A 20,410-nucleotide genomic window follows, 5' to 3' on the forward strand; every position below is an offset into this window, starting at 1 on the left:
GGGTCTGACCCACAACAGTGACACCTCTGGAAGGGGACGGGGTGCTGGATGCGTTTTGGGGTCTGTCACCTCCCTTCCACTGGACAAAATGACTTTTGTCTCCCTACACTTGTGTTATGTTCTCCCAGCAACTAAAATTTAGAAGATTTATCCTTTTTTTTCCATAATCCAAAGCCAAAAGTCCATCAAGAAGGCACAACAGAAACTCAGCAGGGTCAAAAAATAGACTGGTCACTTTTTATTGAGCACCAAAGCAGAACCTGAACACATCTGAGCACCGGGGGCACAAACCAGGGAGGGGCTGCCTGGGGCTGCACAGATCCTCGGGGATGTGGGAGGCCGTGGGCATCGGCAGCACTCAGTGACACACAGGAAGGTGATCATAGCACCAAACACACTGCAAAGTGGTTATGAAAATGTTCAAAACAACCTACACCAGGTATTTCCTACTGTGCTGCTGGTAAAGCATCTGTCTTTGGAGAGAAGAGCAGCTGAGGACAGCTCATCTGCTTTGTGTTTTCGTTTCAGTGTCTGAGTTTCCCATTTCAGTGTTCAGCATTTCACTGTTGAAAACACAGTACTTTGACAAGTCCCTTCTGTGGCTTTTGTTTCTGAGTTTGACAATTAATAACTTGAATTAACTTGGAAAAACCCCCCTGAGCATTATAGCACCACGAAGAAGGACGATGGCTTTGATAACACCCAGTAAACAGAAATTCACCATCGAATTATTAACTCATCAATGTTCTTGGGTTTGTTTTAATTCCTTTTGCAAGCAGAAAATACCTGCACTGCCCCACCCTGGTGGTCAGGTACGTGCTTCTGCAGCTACAAAGAAAACAGACACTGAAGTGAGTGTGTCTACTCAAATTAAGCATATTTTGGGCTGCTTTGAGAGATTAGGTTGAGATTTGAAGTTTTAGTCTTTCAAATTTATGAATGCTCAACACTAGTTTTTCAACTAGCTCCTCACAAGTTTTAGGAATTTTTTTAGCTTAAAATTGAACATTTTGGCATTTACTCTTTGGGGATTAGATCACTGGAGGGCTTTGCTCATTTAATCAGAATTTGATTTTTTTTCTGCTGAAAGTAATGCTGAAGAAGATCTATTTCACTGAGAAGCACCAAGGAGTGAGGCTGCAGTAGGATACGTGGCAAGGTGCTGGTCTAAACACAGATTGGAACTATTAAATACAAATTTGAGCCTGGATAACCTGGTCTAGTGGAAGGTCATGAGCTTTAAACTCCCTTCCAACACAAACCATTCCACAACTCTCTTGTTCTGTGGCTCTTGTCTGAGCAGGAATTAAAATCTTATTGCAGGAAGCTGTAGGATAAAATTCTAGAAATAGCTCTGTCCAAACACGGTGCTGCATTTAATACCTTGCACTTTGAAAAAAAAGTGAGTTCAACAAATGAAGATATTTGGGAAAATGTGGAGCCCTTCAGCTGTTTCTTTGCTCTGTAAAGCACCGAGGACTGTGTTTAGAATAGGAAACAGAAGAGCAGTTTGGCATTTTCCATCTCTCCAGCTGCAAATGTCATGTGCAAAGTATCAAGAGTTTTATAGGTGTCTTGGGTTTAGCTTAAACCATTTAGTGAGTGGAAAAAAAAAATCCTGTATTTTGTGAGTGGAAGTAGGCACTTACATTTGTGAACTAGGTATTTATATGCAGTGCTACTACTGTGCAAATTAAAATGCTAATTTCATGCATGCAGATGGGACATGGACTAAACCACGCAGCAAATGTGGCTTTTCTGCCAAACAATTCTGGCTGATTTGCCACAATAAATGCAACTGTCCCTTCAGAACTGCCACAGGAAAGGAAAACCATAACAGAAAATGTGTTTTCCACTGTATAATGCTAAACAGCTAAAAGAAGCTGTGAGGCCCAAATACAAATATCCAGACATTAAGGATTTATGGAACACAAAGGTACAGGACTCCTGAGGAGCCGTGGCCCATCTGCCAGACAATCTTTTTCATCACACAAATTTATCCTGGGTTTGCTTTTCATTTAACAAATTATGCAGACTTCAGGCCTCTTGCTGAGGTTTTGCAGGTACAAAGCCACAGATTTTGTGAGTATTAACTGTGCTGGCTAAAACCAGCACATTACAAAGCCCGGCATGCATTTGTGTGTCTGCCTGGATATTGTAGGAAGGAATTTGTTCCATTATTAACTCTCAATCTGCAGCTCACCAGACTGAGAAAAGTAACCTAAAAACATTTATAAACCTGTTTTTGCTCCTAGCTTAAACTTCCTCAAATTCTTAAGACTTCAGGTTTAGCCATTTAGAGTGGGTGTGTCAAGCCTGGTTTTTTGTCTGGATATAAATAAGAAAAGAAGAAACTTGCAGGTTTTTTTGAATTTTAAGCTGATGAAAAGGCTTCTTTAAAGGAGCTGTTTAAGACAGGCAGGCACTGGATTTGATCCAGGGAACCTCTTTAGTCTCACCTATTTTAAAGCAACTTAGATATGATATTCAGGTAGAATTCTGACGTCACTTTAGTAACACTGTTTGTGTTCACAGGCCTGAAATCTGAATTGGTCACACAACAAGCACATGAAGGGCAGGCTCTGTGGCAGCAGCCTGATCATGGCACTGTGGCTTACAGTGTGGAGGTGTTTACATTTCATTTATAGCAGGACAGCTGATAAACAGTGTGGTTTCCTTTGGGAGATCATATTTTTCCCCTTCCTGGTGGGGTTAAAATCTGGACTCATCCTGTTCCTTGGATAATGGAATTTCTTTTGATGGGCAGGGGGATGATGGTGATGTGCTTGTGGAGATCTGGGGCCAGAAACCTGCTGGGTAAAGCATTCCTTGACAGAGTAGTCCAGCTGGGTGAAAACCAAACAACAAAAGGAAAAAAAAAAGTAAGAGGAATTAAAATATTTATCCTTCCTGGGATATTTGCACAGAACTTTTCCTTAAGTATCTGAGTAATCTTAACAGCCAGCCTGACGTAGGTACAGAAAGACACTGAACTGCTCTGTTTTCATAACTCCCAGCTAAACCCAAGTTCATTTTAAAGTGAAGCTGAAAGTGTTGAGAAAACCATCTTGGGACAGAACTTTTGGTATAATAAATATTTTCATTCTTGCCTAATGCAAGCCGATAAAAAGGACAGAGCTTTTGCTGTTGGCTTGGCTCTGGCCAGATAAATGTGCTTTTGCTCACATGAGTGGGTCCCACTGCTCAGCACAAGTGTTCACACACATAAAATTATCCCACAAAACCCCCCATGTGCTGAAGTATTTGCTAGACTGACCCTTTTTGCAGTCAGTACAGAATAAACAGCTTTTTAGTTTGTCTGGCAGGACCAGTTACGCCAGTGTTTGAAGAAGCCCCCAAACACAAAGTTTAAAGTCTTAAGGAACACCAATCATTTTCCATCCTTAAAGTCACTTCATCCTCTAAATACCTACAAGGCAAAGGTTCTGCAAGGAAATCAGGTGTGTCTGGTGGAATAAGAGTGTTTCATGCACCTGTACAGGGCTTTAAGGTGCTGTCCTTACTCCAGCTCAGAGGAAATATCACCCTCAGACAATCATTTCTGTGAATAATTGCATTCTAAGCACCAGCTATTTCCTCACAGCTTTCCCTTTATTCACAGGGCACTTACCCAGGCACACCTTCAATTAGCCTAAATGCTTCTGCTGGTTTTTCACATAGCCGACCAAATTGTTGGAATTGCTCCCTGTAAAACAAATATCAGCAAAGTCAGGTTTTGGGTTAGGCTCTGGCAGATGGTTTCTCGAGGTTCTCTCAACAGTGCAGTTTTATTGGTCCCATTATTTAGCAGTTCTCTGGGAGAGCTGGGATATCTCACACTTGAAGAGAGAAAAGGAAATCCTCTCATGGTTTTACAGCCAAATTTGTCTGTTTGTAAATCTTTGATAAAAGATGCTGTCTAGTTATACCTGAATGTCACTTCCAATCTGATCCACATCCAAGAGGGAGAAACCAGGAGCTTTGAAACTGTGAGGAAAGGTGTGGGAGATGCTCCTGCTTTCTTTGAGCCCCAGGTTTGTGAGAGGGACCTGACACCTCTCAGGGAACACAGAGGGACTGATTCACTGGGCTCCAGCCATCCCTTATCACTTACCACAGTCCAGGACCCTGCTTTTGACAGAGCTCTGTGTTCCTCTGCAAAGAGTCCTGAGCCAAGAGCAGAGTTCCAAAAATATGCTTAAAAAGTTAAAAAAAGATTATTGGACTGGGTGGTTCCCATGGCAGAAGACTGCACCATTTAACTCATTCTGTCACAGCTGAAAATTCTGGTTCTCAAGAGTCCACAGTCAGGAAATTGTAGATCTTAAAATAAGATCTTCTGACCAAGGCATAGGGAGCCGAGGATAAAGAATCTCTTTTTTCTATGTACAAACCTTCATTTCATAAGGAGAAAATTCCTTGTAAGCATTGCAAGAATGATAAAGCTTAATAATAACAACAAACACTTCATGCCAGCAGCTTACCAAAATATTCCTTGTAATACTTATGTCTCAGGTTGTGTCCATCTGGAAAAGAAGGTACATGGTGAGAACATACCCAGTCAGCCTTTATTTTTTGTATTAAACTCTGACCTTCTGTGTACAGCACAGAGAAATTAGAGATATGGAAATAATAACCTCACAATGAGGAAAATTAAAGTCCTCTGTAGCTGAAGTAATTTGGATTGCTATAAACCTTTTATAAACTGCTGAGATTACTGAGCTCCATGGACACAACTCACTTGCTATAAGAGTGGCTATAATGCCACTACCATTTTATAATTTTTTCAGCAGCTGTAAGTCAAGGAATCAGAGGCTTTCCCAAATTAAATAAAATTTGGGTAACATTTCAGGTCATCTATTTAGTATTTTACATAATTCAAGTTCCAGCTAGGTTATTCTGTTTGCCATGTATATAATTATTTAAGCCCTTCCTTCATGTCTAAGATCCCCACAGCTCTACATTACATTGGTTACTACTGATGTTATTTAAGAGAAGGTTATAAAATATATGATCCAAAAGTCCTGGAAAAACTCCTTAATCTGCTTTGGAAGCAGCTCAGAGACCTGGTTTGATGCTTCCCCTGGTTTTTACAATGACCAAATGGCAAAACTGATGTCTCAGATCTGTACACTGAGATGATTTGTAGCCCAGTGCCAGTGTACTTATCCTACCATTCAATGAATATCTAAATATGTTATGAGCTCTCCTGGAAAATATTTTGGCATGTACGAAATTCTCTTTTGGGTACATGCGTCAGCAGAATAAAGGCAACAAAGTTTTAGATGCAGAAAACAAACGCAGAAGAGAAAACTGGAATTTAAAACCCAGATTTCTCATTGAAGCATGCAGTAACATATAAATATTTTTGGTTTTTGTGCTGTATAGTAAGAGCACATGCAGACACACCACCAGAGGACACTGGCACGGAGCATCCTGGTCCCTTCCTTTCTGGTTCTGCCCTGCACCAAACAGTTGAACAAACAGTTCTACCAAACACCAGCATGCAGGAGGAGAGGGAGGGAGGGAGGGAGGTTGTCCCCACTGACCTGGGTTTCCCCGCAGCTTGATGCACTGGCCCCTGTTGGGGATGCCCTCGGCCGTGTTGCCAGGGTTGATGATGTGGCACTCGTAGCCCGTGGGGCAGTGCAGGGGCTCGTCCCCGTCCTCCGTGGTGCTGCAGGCCTCGGCTGCAAGAGAAGCCTGCGGGTCACAGCCAGCAGGGCTGCGGCACCCGTGGGGACCCAGCCACAGCCCCGGCTGAGAGCCTGCCCGAGAGGGCAGCACGGGGCTGGCACCTCCTGGCCCAGCTCGGGCCCGGGCCCTGCACGGAGCCTCCCCACAGCCGGGCCCGGGCCCTGCACGGAGCCTCCCCACAGCCGGGCCCGGGCCCTGCACGGAGCCTCCCCACAGCCAGGCGCGAGGCCTGCACCAGCTGGGCCGTGAACACCACCCGCCACTGATCCCTCAGCACTCTAGCTTGGCTGTTTCTCATCTATTTGTAATCCTGCAGCTCTGTAGTGTGTAACTCTAAACACACAGACTGTGAGCTGCTGCTTTCACATTTTGGTCAGACGCAGCAATTCCTCTCCAGGCCTGGGAATCGAGGACACCTCGCTGCCTCAGGCCTCCAGAGATGGAAACAAAAGTGAATTGTGTGGGAGCAAACTTGGGGTAAATGACCTCATTACCTGCAGCTGGAATTGGAAGATGAACCAATATGCAAATGGACCAAACTTATAAAAATATGAAAACCCATGACCCATCATCCATTTTTGGGTGCAGCCCTTGGGGGAGCTTCGTCTGCCCAAAAACTACCTGAAGGCCCTTCAATAAATATATCCAGTTTTTACTCCCTTAACTCTGTCTGCCTTCTGTTTGTAGGTAGCCCAAAAAGACATCTCCACTGCCCACCGTGCAGGATGATCCCTCCATGGGGCCGCTCCCTCCGAGCAGGGATAAATGTGTCCCAGGCGGGCTCTGGGCCGGGTGAGGAGTCTGGGAACGTGAGCAGGACACTGGCAGTGTGCTGCTCTGTTCTCTGCTCCACACCCATGGACCTGCTGCTGAATCCAAACCTCAGGTGTGACTCACTGCGGGCTCAGGCAGTGCCACCCCATGTCCCAAACAGAGGTTTTGTCACTTTGACCCAGGATGGGCAGCAAGTGCAGCTCAGAACGGGAAGGTGAAGCAGGACTCGGGCAGTGTTTGTGGCCATTACATGTACAGACTCTGCAGGGCCACTCCACCCCTCTCATTTTTAATTTCAAGGACCTCTGCTGTAATTCTCATGCCATGACTGATGGTTCTTACTTCCCTAATTACTCCCTCAAGCTGAGACGAAGGTGTTCAGATAAGAACAAATAATATAAGCATGACAAGGATGGATGAAGAGGAACCTATTTTATCTTATTTCTAGCTGTGCAGCTTCAATGAGCTGGAGGCAGAATTTTCTCTTCAAGAACTTGGAGTTTCTATAATAGATGAGAGTTGAGGCTCAGCGAGTCTACAACCATCTGTGTAAGAACAAAGAGGGGAATTTATTGGCACTATCTGGATCTGACTGATCCAGATAAAAGCTGATCAAAAGATGGGTTAACATTTCCATGAAAAACTCAAAATCTTCAGGTGGCATCTGGGAATGCCTCATAGAAGAAAACTTCTCTTCCCACCTCCCCACTCCCTCCTTATTTCAATTTTAGGTACTGGAAAAAATTAACTAAAAACCCTTTCCCTATGGAATGAACCTGAGAAGCTCAACCTCATTATCAGTCTCCAAACTCAGATGCCCCAGGTTCACATCAGCTTGACACAGCTCTGCAGCAGTTTGCCAGGGCTCCTGTCCAAAGCACCTTCAGATCCAAGGGCCACAGCCCTAGCCCAAGGCATCTGGGTGATGAAGCCACTCTGGATTAAAGGATTCCTGTTCCAAGTCCACCCACGGTCTATCAGGAAGCTGGCAAAAAATTATGTGTATGATGACAAAGCCTTTTTCTAAGAGGAAGATATATCTCTAATTATTTGAAGAATGGGTACAAACCCAGTCCCCTGCAGCATTCCTACTGCTCTGCTGGATAATCCATATCCATAAAAAGTAATTTATTTACTGCACCAGATAGCAGCCCCCAGCACCACACAGAGTTATTCCTGTGGAAACTCCAGACAAATACCAGCAGCCCAACATCCCAGGCAAGCTCTGTATGAGGGATTTATTCTCCAGGACCTTTGTGTGATTAAGGATATTACAGAGAAGACAGAGAAATGTCCTGTACCTTGTAAGACTTCCTCTGGGCCATCCAAAAGCCACCCATTGCCTCCCAGCCAGCGGGGTTTGGGCTGAACCAGCCAGTCCAAGACTGCAGAAGACAGAAACAAGAGACTGTAGTGTCAAGATATAGCAACCACGGGGCACAGAGTTATGAAGTCATGGATTTCCTCTAAGGGCCTGTGAGGATGCTGCCTGATGGATTGATCTGATTTTGACTTATATGCAGCTCGTGTTGTCCTGGTGGGAAGGGAGACATGGATGTTACCCAGGGGCCACAAGAATCTCGTGTCCTAGAGGCCCAAGCAGCTGCTGCTTCCCATTCTCATTCCCATGGCAGGGAATGGTGAGGTGGCTGCCTCACTTCTGCCAGCACTAGTTCAGGCTGGGATTGTCTCTTTTCCTGGATATAGAAACACAGGAACACAGATTAGTTTGGGTTGGAAAGATCATCTCATTCCAATGCCCTGCCATGGGCAGGATACCTTCCACTATCCCACGCTGCTCCAAGACTCATCCAACCTCTGGACACAGTGATTGCAGGGATGGGGCATGGAAAATGCCATCCCAGGAAAAGAACTGGCCTCGAGTGACTTCTACAATTTGACCAAGTGGGAGTTTGCCTTGGACACCTTTGTCACTCTTCAACCCCAGAAACCAAAAGCGTGGAACCAAACTCCACCCCCAACTCGCACTGCAGCCTCACACCCCACACCCAACGGGCGTGGGGATCACCGCCACCACCCCCATCTCTGCAAGCCCCTCTCTGTCCCGCTTTGCCCAGGGGTCCCTGTACCTGGCGGGGGCTGCACGGACTCGAGGCAGGCGTAGATGCAGCCGTTGTAGCAGCAGCGCTTGTGGCGCTCGCACTCGGAGTCGGAGCGGCAGCTGGGCACCTCGCAGGCGTGCTCAGGGAGGCTCTGCGGCGGCGGCGGGCACCGGTCGTTCTTCTGGTAGTGGGAACTGTGAGAATGAAGAGGGTACTCATAATCCTTTGCAAAGAGAAGAAAAGGAAATCAGGTTTGGCGTGAGTACGGAACATCCCGCCATATGAAGCGGGAAAAGGGGTTTCAAAGAGGTTTTTGAGTATTTGCCAGAGAGGAGGATTAACCGTCCAGCTCCCCCAGCACTGTATGGTCCCCTCAGTGAAGCGCTTTTGATGCCTTAAGTTTTAGCTTTTATATTTTCCAGATTTTGTACTGCATTAGCGTATAACTCTGAACTCCATATAAAGTTAGCAAGTTCTCCTTTCAGTTCAGGCAGACACAACAGTCCTTTTCCAGCCCCAGAACCAAGGACATGGTTGCAGCTTCAGGCCCAAAAAGTGCAAACAACAGCGAATTGAGGAGAGCAGTGTGGGAGGATGGGACTGCATCACCTGAAGCTGTAATTGGACAATTAACCCAAATGTGGAAATGGACAAAAACTTATAAAAGTGTGGAAATTCGTGACCTGTCGTCCATCTTGGGCAGAGCCATGGCCAGGCTCTTGTACGGCCCAAGGTGTAACTTTTAATACCTTGAAGGCCTTTTAATAAATACCTACTTTATTCCTTTAATGCTGTTTAGCCTCTGTTTCAGGTAGCCTCTCAAGGCATCACTTTGGAAACACCAATCAATCAGTAAATTACTGTGTGGAACTTGTTTTATAATTGAGAAAAAAAAAAAAAAATCCTTTAAAGTCTTTTATGCTTGTCTGGAAAACAGAGAGAAGACTCCAGGCATCCTCATGATGATGACACAAAAACACTTTGATGGGGAAGCAGTGGAAGAGCCTTTCCAGTTTATCCACAGAGCTCTGGGTTGTTAAATTAGACACCATTTCTAAATCATGGGACATTCTGGGTGAGATCTGTGAGAGCCAGCTTCAGCCCCAAGAAAATGAGGCCACGTTTCACTGCAGCAGAAAGAAGCTGAGCTGCTCATTGCACACTGACAGGACAAGAGAGGGGTAAAGTGGATTAACAGGCACAGGAACATTTATGAGGCACCGTTCAGATATTTTTCACACTGGTGCTGTTTTAGCAAGAAGCCAAATCCCTCCAGCAGAGAAGTGAATCACCCCAGCCCACTCCTTTCTCACCTGTGGCTCAACCACTCACCTCTAGGCTGCAGCTCAGCTCCCCAGGGCAGCAGAACGTGCTCAGGGCACTCAAGTCTCAGATTTATTAACAACTATTTATAAGTTCTAACGAAATCAAAAGGTGGTTTCTGGGTTTGCACTTTTAAGAGAGATCAGCATCAAGCCAGAAACGTGAAGTGGGTGCTGCCATGGCCTGACGAGCAGGCTAGTAAGGGTCATAAATACAGAAAAATGTGTGTAAATATACACTTGGCCCAGTCACTGGTGTGTTACAAAATCAGTGGTGAGAAACTGGGGTTGTTATTCCAAGAATAAACGTGGTGCAACTGCCCCCCAGGGGTTTCTAGGAAATTTCACCACCAGACTCTGGAGAAATTTGAGGTGAGATTAACATCCCTCTCTATATCCTGCTCCATCTTTATTGCTGTAACCCCCAATGGCTCCTTTGGAGCATCTGTGCCTTTGCAACAGCCTGTTCCCACATGGATTCTCCCAAAAACTGGCCAAGGAGAGGCCATTGCACAGAGATGGAGTGTTAGAGAGACAGAATTCCTAATATTTTCACTAATGACAGTCTCCTGCCCTGTTCCAATGTCAAGAAATAATTTCTACTTTTTCCTTTAAAACCCTTTCATGACATTGTTTTCCTGTAAACTGATAGGTAGTTTAAACCACTAAAAAGATTTGGAAAAACCCAATTTTGATGATATTTTCCATGCTGAAGGTGCAAGTTCTCATTGTTAGTCCATTCCTCAAAAGCTGCAAACACTCCAAATTTGAAACATGTTTTAAAATGGAAGATATTGAAAATACACCTTTTTTTTTTTGAGGGGGGAGGGGTGGATGTTGCTGGATTTTAAATAGAGAAAATTATCAGCCCAAGTATCATTTTTGGATATAAGGGAGCACTGAACAATAAATCTGTGCAGCTCCAAACACTGAACAGGTCTCCTTGTTGGAGGGAGTGTTCATCCTGGAAGGTCACAGTTTACTATTCTATTCAAAAGGTCATCTGCAGACTGAAGTGTGACCAAAATAATAGTGGCAAATAATGGATCCATGAAAAAACCACCAAACAATTACTGCAGTTGCTTCACAGATGATTCAGAAACCAAGAAGCCAAAGTTGCAATGAACAGCTGGCTCCATGAATGAAATTTCCGTTGGGGAACAATATAACAGTTGTAGCCAAATAACTTTGTACCTCATGACCTCCCTGCCCATTTTTTCTGGTCACCTATTGCTCACAACTCATTTCTTTCAAAATAATAACATTTTGCATATTTGGTTTAATGAAACCCCCTTGTTTATGTGTGCATAAAACAAGATTCCCTCGTTTTCCAAAATAACCTGGTTAAGGACATCTCCAGGTTTAGGTTACAAGGGTTTTTAAAAGCTCTCTCAACATTCACAGTTTGGTTCTGATTTATTATCTTTGCGGATTGTGGCGACAGTAAAAAATTCTTTAACATTTTTCAGTGCAGGAGGTAAATTTCTGTTGCCCAGGGAGACTCATTAAATCATTTAATGACAATATCTGCCTTAGAGATAGCCAGAAACAAAGTAAAGGGATAAACTACAGAGTTCAGGTGAGGAACCATGGAAATCAACAAAAATGAGGAAAAATCTGGATGGGATCACTCAGTCTCAGCCATAATTTCAACAGTAACTGGGGGATGCAGCTGTCTCCCAAAATTCCCACATCTATTCTGTTATTTGTGCCTGGAACTGGTCCCTGAGCTTGTGTCAAAGCACAGCTCTCTGCTAATTCATATTCTGCATGGAGCCCTCGAGATGACACATGAGGTTTATTTCAGCCTCCCACCAGCAGCTCAGGCCCTGGCAGGTATTCCCAAAGAGTGGTCATAAAACACCTTCCCTCTGAAAAAATACACACTCAGGGGGAATTTTGAATCCTTCAGTATTTCCATTAAAGAGCTGGAAAATCACCCTTCAGTGATGATCAAAGTGGCAAACAGACTGAGCGCAGCTTAAACAATCTGAAGGAGAAGACCAAAGCAATGGGAATAATCTCCTGTTGCTGGCTCGGGATTTGTCTCTTTGGTTCTGCTGTTTGCAGCTGGAAGAATGCTGCAGAGCTGGGGTGGGCTCCAAGAAGATGCACAATAATGATTAAAAGGCTGGAAAGCAGGAAATACAGAAAAATGTTTGTCTGTGTGCAGGTTCCAAAGGAGAGGCTGAGGCTGCTCTGCTCACAGGTTACTCTGAGAATTTGGGGGCCAGAAATCTCCTGGGGCACAAAGAGGGTCCCCCAGGGCTGATTTATGACAGATGGCTGCTGGAGGGTAAATAAACTGTTGGAAGAGTATTACAGCAGCTGTGAGGAATTCTTAATTTTTGGAAAACTTTAAAAGGAGGCTGGGATTTTTCTAAAACACTTGCTGTAGTTGACAGTGGAATGAAATCCAGACTGGCCCAGTTTTTTCCAACAGACACGATGGGTGTTTTATAATGAACTGAAGCCCACTCCCAGGTAGCTCCCTCCCTCTGCCCCTTGGGAACAGTCCGTGGAGTGCAGGGGCTGCAGAACATCAGCTGCAAATCACTAAACTTGACAAGTGTCCCTCTGTAAAATATATGGATTTTTTTAAAGCCCAGCTCCTGCATCCTATTGTGACTGCCAGGTTTTTCTCCTCACTGCAATCCCTGTTTCTCCCTTCTCCATTCACACTTGACCCCTCCTTGCCAACCAACACCCTTCCTCAGGGTGAATGAGACCCCAAGCCAGCTCCTCATCCTCACACCTGCCCGTCATTCTGCATCCAACATTTTTCTGGACACACTCCTCCTGCTGTAGCCTCAGATTTTCTGGACTCAGACCACACAAAGCTCCCTCCCCCATGTCCTTTGGGGTCCCACAGGGATGTCTGTGGCCCATGCCCCATGTGGCTGCACGTGTCCATAAGCACCTCCATCTGTCATCCCTCTATCCAAGTGACTCACAAATCAGCTGCTCTGCCCCCAGACTCTGGTTTTCCAACTGCAGGGAACACACAGCATTTGGTAGGAAAGAAAACATCCTCTGAGAAACCAGAGGGGCTGCCAGAACGGACTCTGGTGCAGAAGAGGATGGAGAGCAGACGCTTTCCCCCTGACAAGCTTTTGAGGAGAAGAAAAGCATTTTCTGTTTTCCCTGGATCAATGTTTCTGTCAATATGAACAATTCTAGCTGAGCTTGCCAGATCAGTAGCACCTGGATTCAGGGCTGCCAGGAAAAACAGCCCTTTGAAGAAGTGCAGGTTGAAAGAAGAGGATATATCCTCAGGGGAGCCGGCTCTGCCTCGGCAGGGCTCCTTATCTGAAGATCAACATGTAAATTCCTGTTCTGCTTCTGTCCGATCTCCCTGGGTCATTCACCTCACAGATCTTATTAAATTTGAGCTTCACATTGAAATATGGCAGAAGAACATCCATATAAATGCACTTTCCAGTGAGTGTTTTTGCAAGAAATGCAGCTCTTTATATCACCATTTTCCAGTTCAAATGCAAACCAGATACCCTATCCCAAGAAAAACTATATAGATTTCTTACAAAATCTTGAGGTGACTTTCAAATACCAGAACAATGTTTTTCTGCAAAATTTCAAGGAGACAAGACAGAATTTCAGTTTGCTCATCAGGGGCAAGGGATGTGTGTCACAATTCTGAGTCAGCAATTGCACAAACCAAACGTTGCCATGCACAAACATCACTTGAAAAGTCATGGGCATAAAAACATCCTTTTTGAATTAAAAGCTGCAGAAAATAGATGGAGGAATAAGCCTGTGATACCAAGGTGCTGTTTACACACATGCAATGGTTGGAAGATGCAATCAGACTTATTTGGGGCTTGCACCCAAGCAACTCAAGGGGCAGAAACCTTGGCTCAGTGCTGGTTTCTAAGGGAACTTGAATGGATCAAGTAAAAATTTCAAATTTATAGCCTTTTTTTTTTTCTTTTTTAAACAGCAGGTCCTAAAATTCAAGCTATCAAATTATTTTCCTTCTTTTTCCAATTTCCATTTCCTCTGTGGCCATCTCTAGCAGCCGTTTGGCCCAGGGCAAGACCTGGCACCATCCCCATGGCTCCCAGTAACTCGTGGCTGTGCCAGTTCCAGTTCCAGCACTGGTGATCCATGTGGATTTGGGAGTTATGCTCAGTGCCCTGTGGAGCCTGAAGGCTGCCAAGAGCAGGCACAGATGGTGCCACCGAGCGTGGGCAGCAGCTCTGCCCGCAGGGAATGTGCCAGGCACGGCACAGCCATGGGGATGGATCTCTGGGATCGCCACCCTGCAGGGTGATGGGCACGCAGCTCTGGCACTGTGGGGTGAGGGCTCTGTGCCTTACAGAACCCGTGGGCAATGCCACCATTTCCCCAAAGTTACCCCAAAAGGCAGCACAGGGGCTGGGCAGGGAACCCTCCCTGCTCCAAGCAATAAATCCCATTATCTTCCACTAAACCCATCCCCGGACACGCGGGGTTTGCATCCCCCATCCCCCCGGTCACTTTTCCCTGGCTGCCCTGGGGAGTTTCCAGGGAAAGCGGTGCCATCCCAAAGCTCTCTCCCTGCTCCGAGCGCTTCCCAAGCTTCCCCCTGCAGCAGCTAGGTGGCAAAAGTTCCATGCAGCCTGGGAAAACTTCAGGAATCCCTGCTCCACAGAGCCAGCCCGCCGATCCAAACACTCCTGATCCCAAAACGCGTAAGGAAAACTCCCCTTTCCCTGCGAGCATCCCCAGCTCGCCTCAAAAATCCCCCCAGCCTTACTCACATCGTATTTCTCCGTCATTTTCAGCAGAGCGCGTTTCCAGAGAGTCCTGGCACTGCCCGGCTCCGGCAGCAGAACCAGGACACACAAGGCTGCAGCCAAGATCTTCCTACAGAAACGCATCTCTGGCAGCAGCCTGGAACCCGGTGTTTTTTTCCAGGGAGAGATGGAATAAAGAGCCCGGCTCTCGGGATTCGGGCGGTTCCGAGGCTTGGCAAGGAGGGAGGGAGACGTGGAGGGAGGGAGGGAGAGACGAGGGCTGAGCGCTCCGAGAGCCGCTTTTCCCTGCGCAGCTTCTGGGAAGGGAAAAGGGGAAGGGAAGGGAAAGAAAAAAAAAAAGAAAGAAGGAAAAAAAAAGAAAAAAAAAAAAAAAAAAAAAAAAAAAAAAAAAAAAAAAAAAAGGAGAGGAGCCCACAGGCAGAAGCCGGGGGCTGCTGTTGAACTTCTTTAAGTTAGATCAGGTTCTCGGCTCACATGTTCACACAAAGCTCACGCTCTCCTTGAGTGATGGACGGGAAGATTACTTGGAAAGATTATTTTTAGACCTTTGTTCCCAACATCTGGCATCCTCCAAGAGCCCCATTCAGAGCCAAAGCGTGGGATCAGATGACAGCTGCCGCAGGGGGAAATAAAGGTCTCGGAGGGGTGGGCTCGGCACAGTTTTGCAAACAGTTCACCCAAACTTCCCAAGAGCCTGGGATCTCCCTTTGTGTGCTTCCTACTGAGCGTTTGCATCACGTTTTGACAGTGATAACTTCATCTGAGGCCACTTGAAGGAAATGATTTAACGACATGATAAACATCCAGGGGCTCTCATTAAACCGAGGTGACGCTGGTTTTCTGAAAGCGGTTTTGAAGGAGGGGAAAGACGTGACCGCTGGGAAAATATAAATTGGGGTGTGGAATAGGGAAGGAAGGTGGTTTGGAAATTACACCAGCACAGAGAAAGCAAGGAAGGGGACATGAGTCAGGCTGGGCCTGACAATGGGAGGGACGGAAGGAGTGGACGTGGGGATTTGGACATTTCCATGGACATCCAGTGCCTGGAGGATGGGAAAGGACTCGTGAAGTCAGGCTGAAAGCAGCCCAGCATCCTGCCTGGGATGGAGACAGAGGCAGGTGCAGAAGGAGAGCTAGAAGAGCGAGGCAGCTGTTACATCCATGTGTATAAATACGTATATCTGCATTTATATACTCTTACAGACATCGGGAGGGCTGCTCAGGGCTCGGGGGCTGTTTATTTTCTCATTCCCCCTGAATTTCTCCTCCAGCAGCTTGTAGAGCCTCCACCTGAATGAAGGAAGGAACAGAACCACAAAACTTGTCGAGATACAGACACTAAACCCTGTTTGCCTTCACTTCACCCCGGCTGCAGCCCTGCTGAGCAGAGGAGCCTTGCTAGATGCACTGGATTTAATTTTTATCTAAAATGGGTCTGCAGAGGAGTGTTATACCCTGTGGACACACAAAAAAAAAATCTCCCAATTATTCCTTATACCTGAAAGTGGTGGAAATTCACTTTGATCCACGCCCAAGTGTCACTAGCTGCACGCAGGTCGAAGCCAAAGGATTTAATCTTGAAGCTTGCCAGAATATGATGATGGAAATCTGAAAAAAGAGCAAGATGTGCCTTAAAAAGCTCAGTATTTAAGGGAATATTTTTGATTTATTTTAAATTAAGGTTCCTAAAGGTTTTCCAGCAGTAACTGTGCTTTGGGCTGTCCTCTCTATATCTTTACTGCTATAAAAAGGTTCTTAGTAACAAAATCTGCTCAATTCATGCCAGGGAATTTTGCTGGGAAGTAGAAGCAGGGGTTACTCTTATGGAGAGAAAGGGAATGAAGAGTTAAAGTGGAGATGGTCACTTCCCTCACAGCTGCAGAGGTACAGGGTGGGGGATCCCAGTGGGACAGCGCAAGTGCCTCGCCTCTGCACGGTCTGGGGATTCCCAAAGGAGCTCTGGGGGCAGGAGCCTGAGAGGGGATCCCTGTGGGGATGCAATGACCCTGCATTGCTGTGTTTTTTATAAACCTGTCCCTGCTTGATCCATACAGTCATTCCCATAGGTGCGAGCGGGGTTTTGGGGGCTGACAGGGTTTGAGGTGGCCCCATGTCACGGCTGTTTCAGGCACAGGAGGGGACAGGGGGAGAGCACTTGGGCTAGAGAGCATTTTGTGCTACAGAGGCTTCACCCTGCACCTGGCTGCTGAGAAGGCTGTCCCTGCAGGGAGCACAGATCCAGGTCCCTGTCACCTGCTCTGCCCCATTTCACAGCTCCCCTCTCCCCCAGAGCTGCAGTCACGCATTGAAAACAGAATTTAGCCCAGTTTTCCTTCAAGGAGGTAATTTTCCTCAGGCTTCTCTCTTCATTTAATGGTAACTGTGGGCAGCTCACAGGTCAGCCCATGGAAAAGTGACTCCCTAAGGACAGAAGTGTCACCTTTGAATGCTGGCAGAGCTCAGCACCTGCAGGTCACTGTCGCCTCCACCCAGATCTCATCCAAGCACCATCTGAAATCGGCAGCTGTGCTGCAATTAGTGAAAGGCACACTCAGACAGCTTCAGTCCATCCAGAGAGGAATGAATCACTGCCATAACACTGCGACCTGTTCCACCTCTGACTTGGTCTTTTACTGCTCAGAGGGCTTTGTCTGACACTGCAGGATCCTCCAATCCCTTTCACAAACACAGCTCCCCGGTTTGTTTCAGTATTAATATCTGCACCTCTCAGGCACATCCAGGAGCTCCCACTCATGCCCTGACTCCTGTGCTCTGAGGTGACAAATGACAGAGCTGCTTGCACAGAATAAACAAGATTTTTCCTTGGAGTATTCCTACTTAATTTATGTCTTTGTGCTGATATTTCACTGATCTGTGCTCTCGCTGAAACCCAAACCACCGTGAAACAACTGCTCACGATAAATCTCCCTAAATTAATTCCATTTTTTGTTGTTTCATATACTTGCAATCTGGACTTGGAGCAACTAATTCCAAAGATTAATAGCTACTTCAGACACTATTTACTGGCCTTTATTTTTGCAGATACACAGTTGTGACATTTATCTGGGAAAAAAACAGGGTCTGTGCCTTGAAATCCATGGATTGTATATGGAAGAAGTGAGAATCCTGCAGGATCAAAATTCAACAGCTGGTCACGGTCTTCACATCAAAATGAAAGTGGATGTTATAACACTTATGGAATTTAACTCATCCTGCATACACCTCTTTCATGAATTCTTCCTGCCACCCATCTCCATTCCTCACATGCTTCTACCTCCAGTCTCTGTTGGAAGCTAGGCAAGGCATTGTATATTTTTTTGCAAGGTTAAGAAAAACTCCCCTGGCAATGCTGGAAAAAATATTTTTCTCCCCTTTTCTGCATATGCATCTTCTTGGCAGTCCCTGGCTGCGCTGTGTTGTCACAGGACAATTCCAGGACATCATTTTTGCCATTCTTATCCACTTTATCCTTCCATTTGGGGTTCAGTGAAACCTAAAACATGAGAGACCTCACTTATGGAGGCATTTTTTGTCCACTACAGAGCAATTCCTGCCTTACCAAGTTCACTTTTGGATGGCCCATTTAGACAAAAAGAAGAGAAACAGCCTTGACTTTTTGAAGAATTTCTTCTTTAACATTGGCAGGTTCATGGCTACAGCCATTAGTGTAAAGCATTTTGGGCAGCTTGTGGAGAAATTTTAGGCATCAGACACAGGTCCTTACAAACACAGCCAATGGCAATAATTAGAAATTTAAAATTTACTCGTAAGCAGGTTTCTGAGTAGTGTAATTCAAATGCCAGGTATTTGATGATGTATTGTGATTTAAAAACAATTATCAAAAGGAAGAAAAAAATTGCAATTTTCTCTTAAACTACATCTTTTCCACACAAAGCAGTAGGGCTAAAATAGTTTACTCCAAGTGGAGCAGTTCCCTCTGGTAATGGTACATCCATAGGGAGTGTCTGTCCTCTGCACAGAGCAATAAGTGATGATGGTATGAGGCATAATTGAATTATTGCAATATCTTAGCTGTATTTGGGTCCAGCTTATGTGAAATCTTGGGCATTCAGCAGGCCAGCAGCTAAAATAATTCTTTAACATGTGTTTGTCCAAGGAATCTGCAGAGCATTACTAAGTCAAGATTTCTCTGCTTCAAGATTTGTGGTGAAGTTCCTCACACCAAATTCCTGCTGCCTTCAAGGATTGTGAGTGAGATTTCTCCAAACATCACCACTGAGCAAAGAGTCACCCCCTGTGAAAGAATCTCTGCAAATTTCCATCCCACAAATGGTTTCAATAAGGCAAACCCTGCAGTACCATAAATTGCTGTCAGATGATAGTGCAAGAACACGGGCGAGATTTGAGCACCTCCCCGGGGCCTGTGGAGCCCTCAGCATCGTTTGTTACAGCCAGGAAGATGTATCTGAATGAAAGGATAGGAATTTTATCAGCTTAGGGCAATAAAACCGGTTTTTGGAACCAGGATTCATGATGCCTGATTGGGATGACTTAAATAATGATTTCTAAAAATGTTCTCAGGAGGTTGTGAGTGAAAGTCACGGGGCAGCCAAGGAAAAAGATCTTTTTCTAGCCAAAAACAAGGTAGGTCAGCCTAAGTCAAGACTTGCCTTTTCCCAGAGGAAAGATCTGACTTTTAAAGAAAGATTCTATCAAAGAGAGTTTCCTCAGAGCACAGCACTGCAGCAGCACGAGGTGACTCATTTTAGCTGGATATAATCCCAGCACCTTCATGCCAGGGGTTGCTGCAATTCCTTTTCCGGGTGCTGTTTCCTTGCCAGCTCTGCACAGGTTCTATTGTCAGCAGCAAAGGGCAATGGTTTTCTGGGGGTTATTAGAGATTTTTTTATGTTATCTAATCCAGTGGGAAGGTTCCAGCTGCTTTGTGTCCCCCCTAAAAAATGATCTAATAATAAACTCCTCCCCTGATACTCTGGCTGCCTGACAGAGGCTCAGCCCGGGGGCTCATCTGCCCCACTTGCACTCACTCTTAGGAAATCAGAAAAAGCCAAGTGAATCCAGAGTGGTTTTGTTGTGAATATGAGCATGGAGAAACCACAGCCCTGGTTCAGCTTCCCTCAGCTGAACCTGCCCCATGAAAAGCAGGGAGAGCCCCAGGTTGTGCTGTGCTCCCCAGCAGTGAGGGATCCTTTGTCCCTGTGTGGTCACCCCTCAACCTCTGCTCTGTGTAGGGTGTCCTAGAACAGCAATCTTATCATTGTTACTTTCTTCCCTTGCCTAATCCAGCAACTGGGGCTGCTCCCCACATGGATTAGCAGGAAAAGGAGTCCCTCAGTGTGCCAGTCCTGAGGGGTGAATACGAAAATCAACAAATAGAAGAACTTTTAGCATCTCTGGAAGGGCAACCCTGGATGCAGATGATTCACCCCCTCACTCACGGGCTTATTTTATGGCCAGTTTTACAGGAAGACACCAAATCTGGGGTTTCAATATTGGATTCATTCCTTGCCTGAGCAGGAAAAACTGTGCCAGATGTTTGCTACCAGCGAGCTCTGCTGGGAATTTATAGAGTGAAATAAAAGATCAAAAGCAACCCTAAACACAGACAGGTGACTCCCTTTAAGCATCTGGCCCCAAGCCCTCGCAAAGCCTGGCAGAGGTCAATGTTAAGTGGCCCCTGACCATTTGGAAAGGCCTGTAAAGAAGAATATAAAGCCTTTACTCTTAACCAGCTTTGTTGGATATGAGGTATAAATGAAGCAGATGAATGCTATTAGGGAAGCACTCGTGTGAGTGCTGCATCCCACTGACAAAA

At 45.7% G+C, this 20,410-nt stretch overlaps 1 protein-coding gene across 1 annotated transcript; it reads right to left on the bottom strand.

Annotated features, from left to right (window-relative positions):
* Positions 1 to 223: 223 nt before the first annotated feature.
* On the bottom strand, positions 224 to 15,004 carry WFDC1 (WAP four-disulfide core domain 1). Its single transcript, XM_088062405.1, has 7 exons — positions 14,617 to 15,004; positions 8,562 to 8,757; positions 7,773 to 7,856; positions 5,550 to 5,690; positions 4,485 to 4,526; positions 3,632 to 3,706; positions 224 to 2,846 (listed from the first exon to the last, which is right to left on the bottom strand). Exons 1-6 carry the CDS (start codon positions 14,734 to 14,736, stop codon positions 3,648 to 3,650), a joined length of 642 nt encoding a protein of 213 aa, XP_087918531.1. The 5' UTR covers positions 14,737 to 15,004; the 3' UTR covers positions 224 to 2,846; positions 3,632 to 3,647.
* Positions 15,005 to 20,410: the final 5,406 nt, after the last annotated feature.

Source organism: Pseudopodoces humilis, chromosome 14, assembly GCF_049639895.1.
Source record: "Pseudopodoces humilis isolate 2021_Gansu_Grassland_sample_001 chromosome 14, ASM4963989v1, whole genome shotgun sequence".
Lineage (NCBI taxonomy): Eukaryota > Metazoa > Chordata > Aves > Passeriformes > Paridae > Pseudopodoces > Pseudopodoces humilis.

Bases quoted from the DNA above. Each gene is read 5' to 3' on its own strand.
- WFDC1 (XM_088062405.1), bottom strand. From the start codon at position 14,736: ATGCGTTTCTGTAGGAAGATCTTGGCTGCAGCCTTGTGTGTCCTGGTT. The intron at 4,527-5,549 runs GTCAGTGGGGAC...CTTCTTTTCCAG, and splicing joins CAAGCTGCGGGGAAACCCAG to ATGGACACAACCTGAGACAT. The intron at 3,707-4,484 runs GTAAGCTGCTGG...TTTGTTTTACAG, and splicing joins GTATTACAAGGAATATTTTG to GGAGCAATTCCAACAATTTG.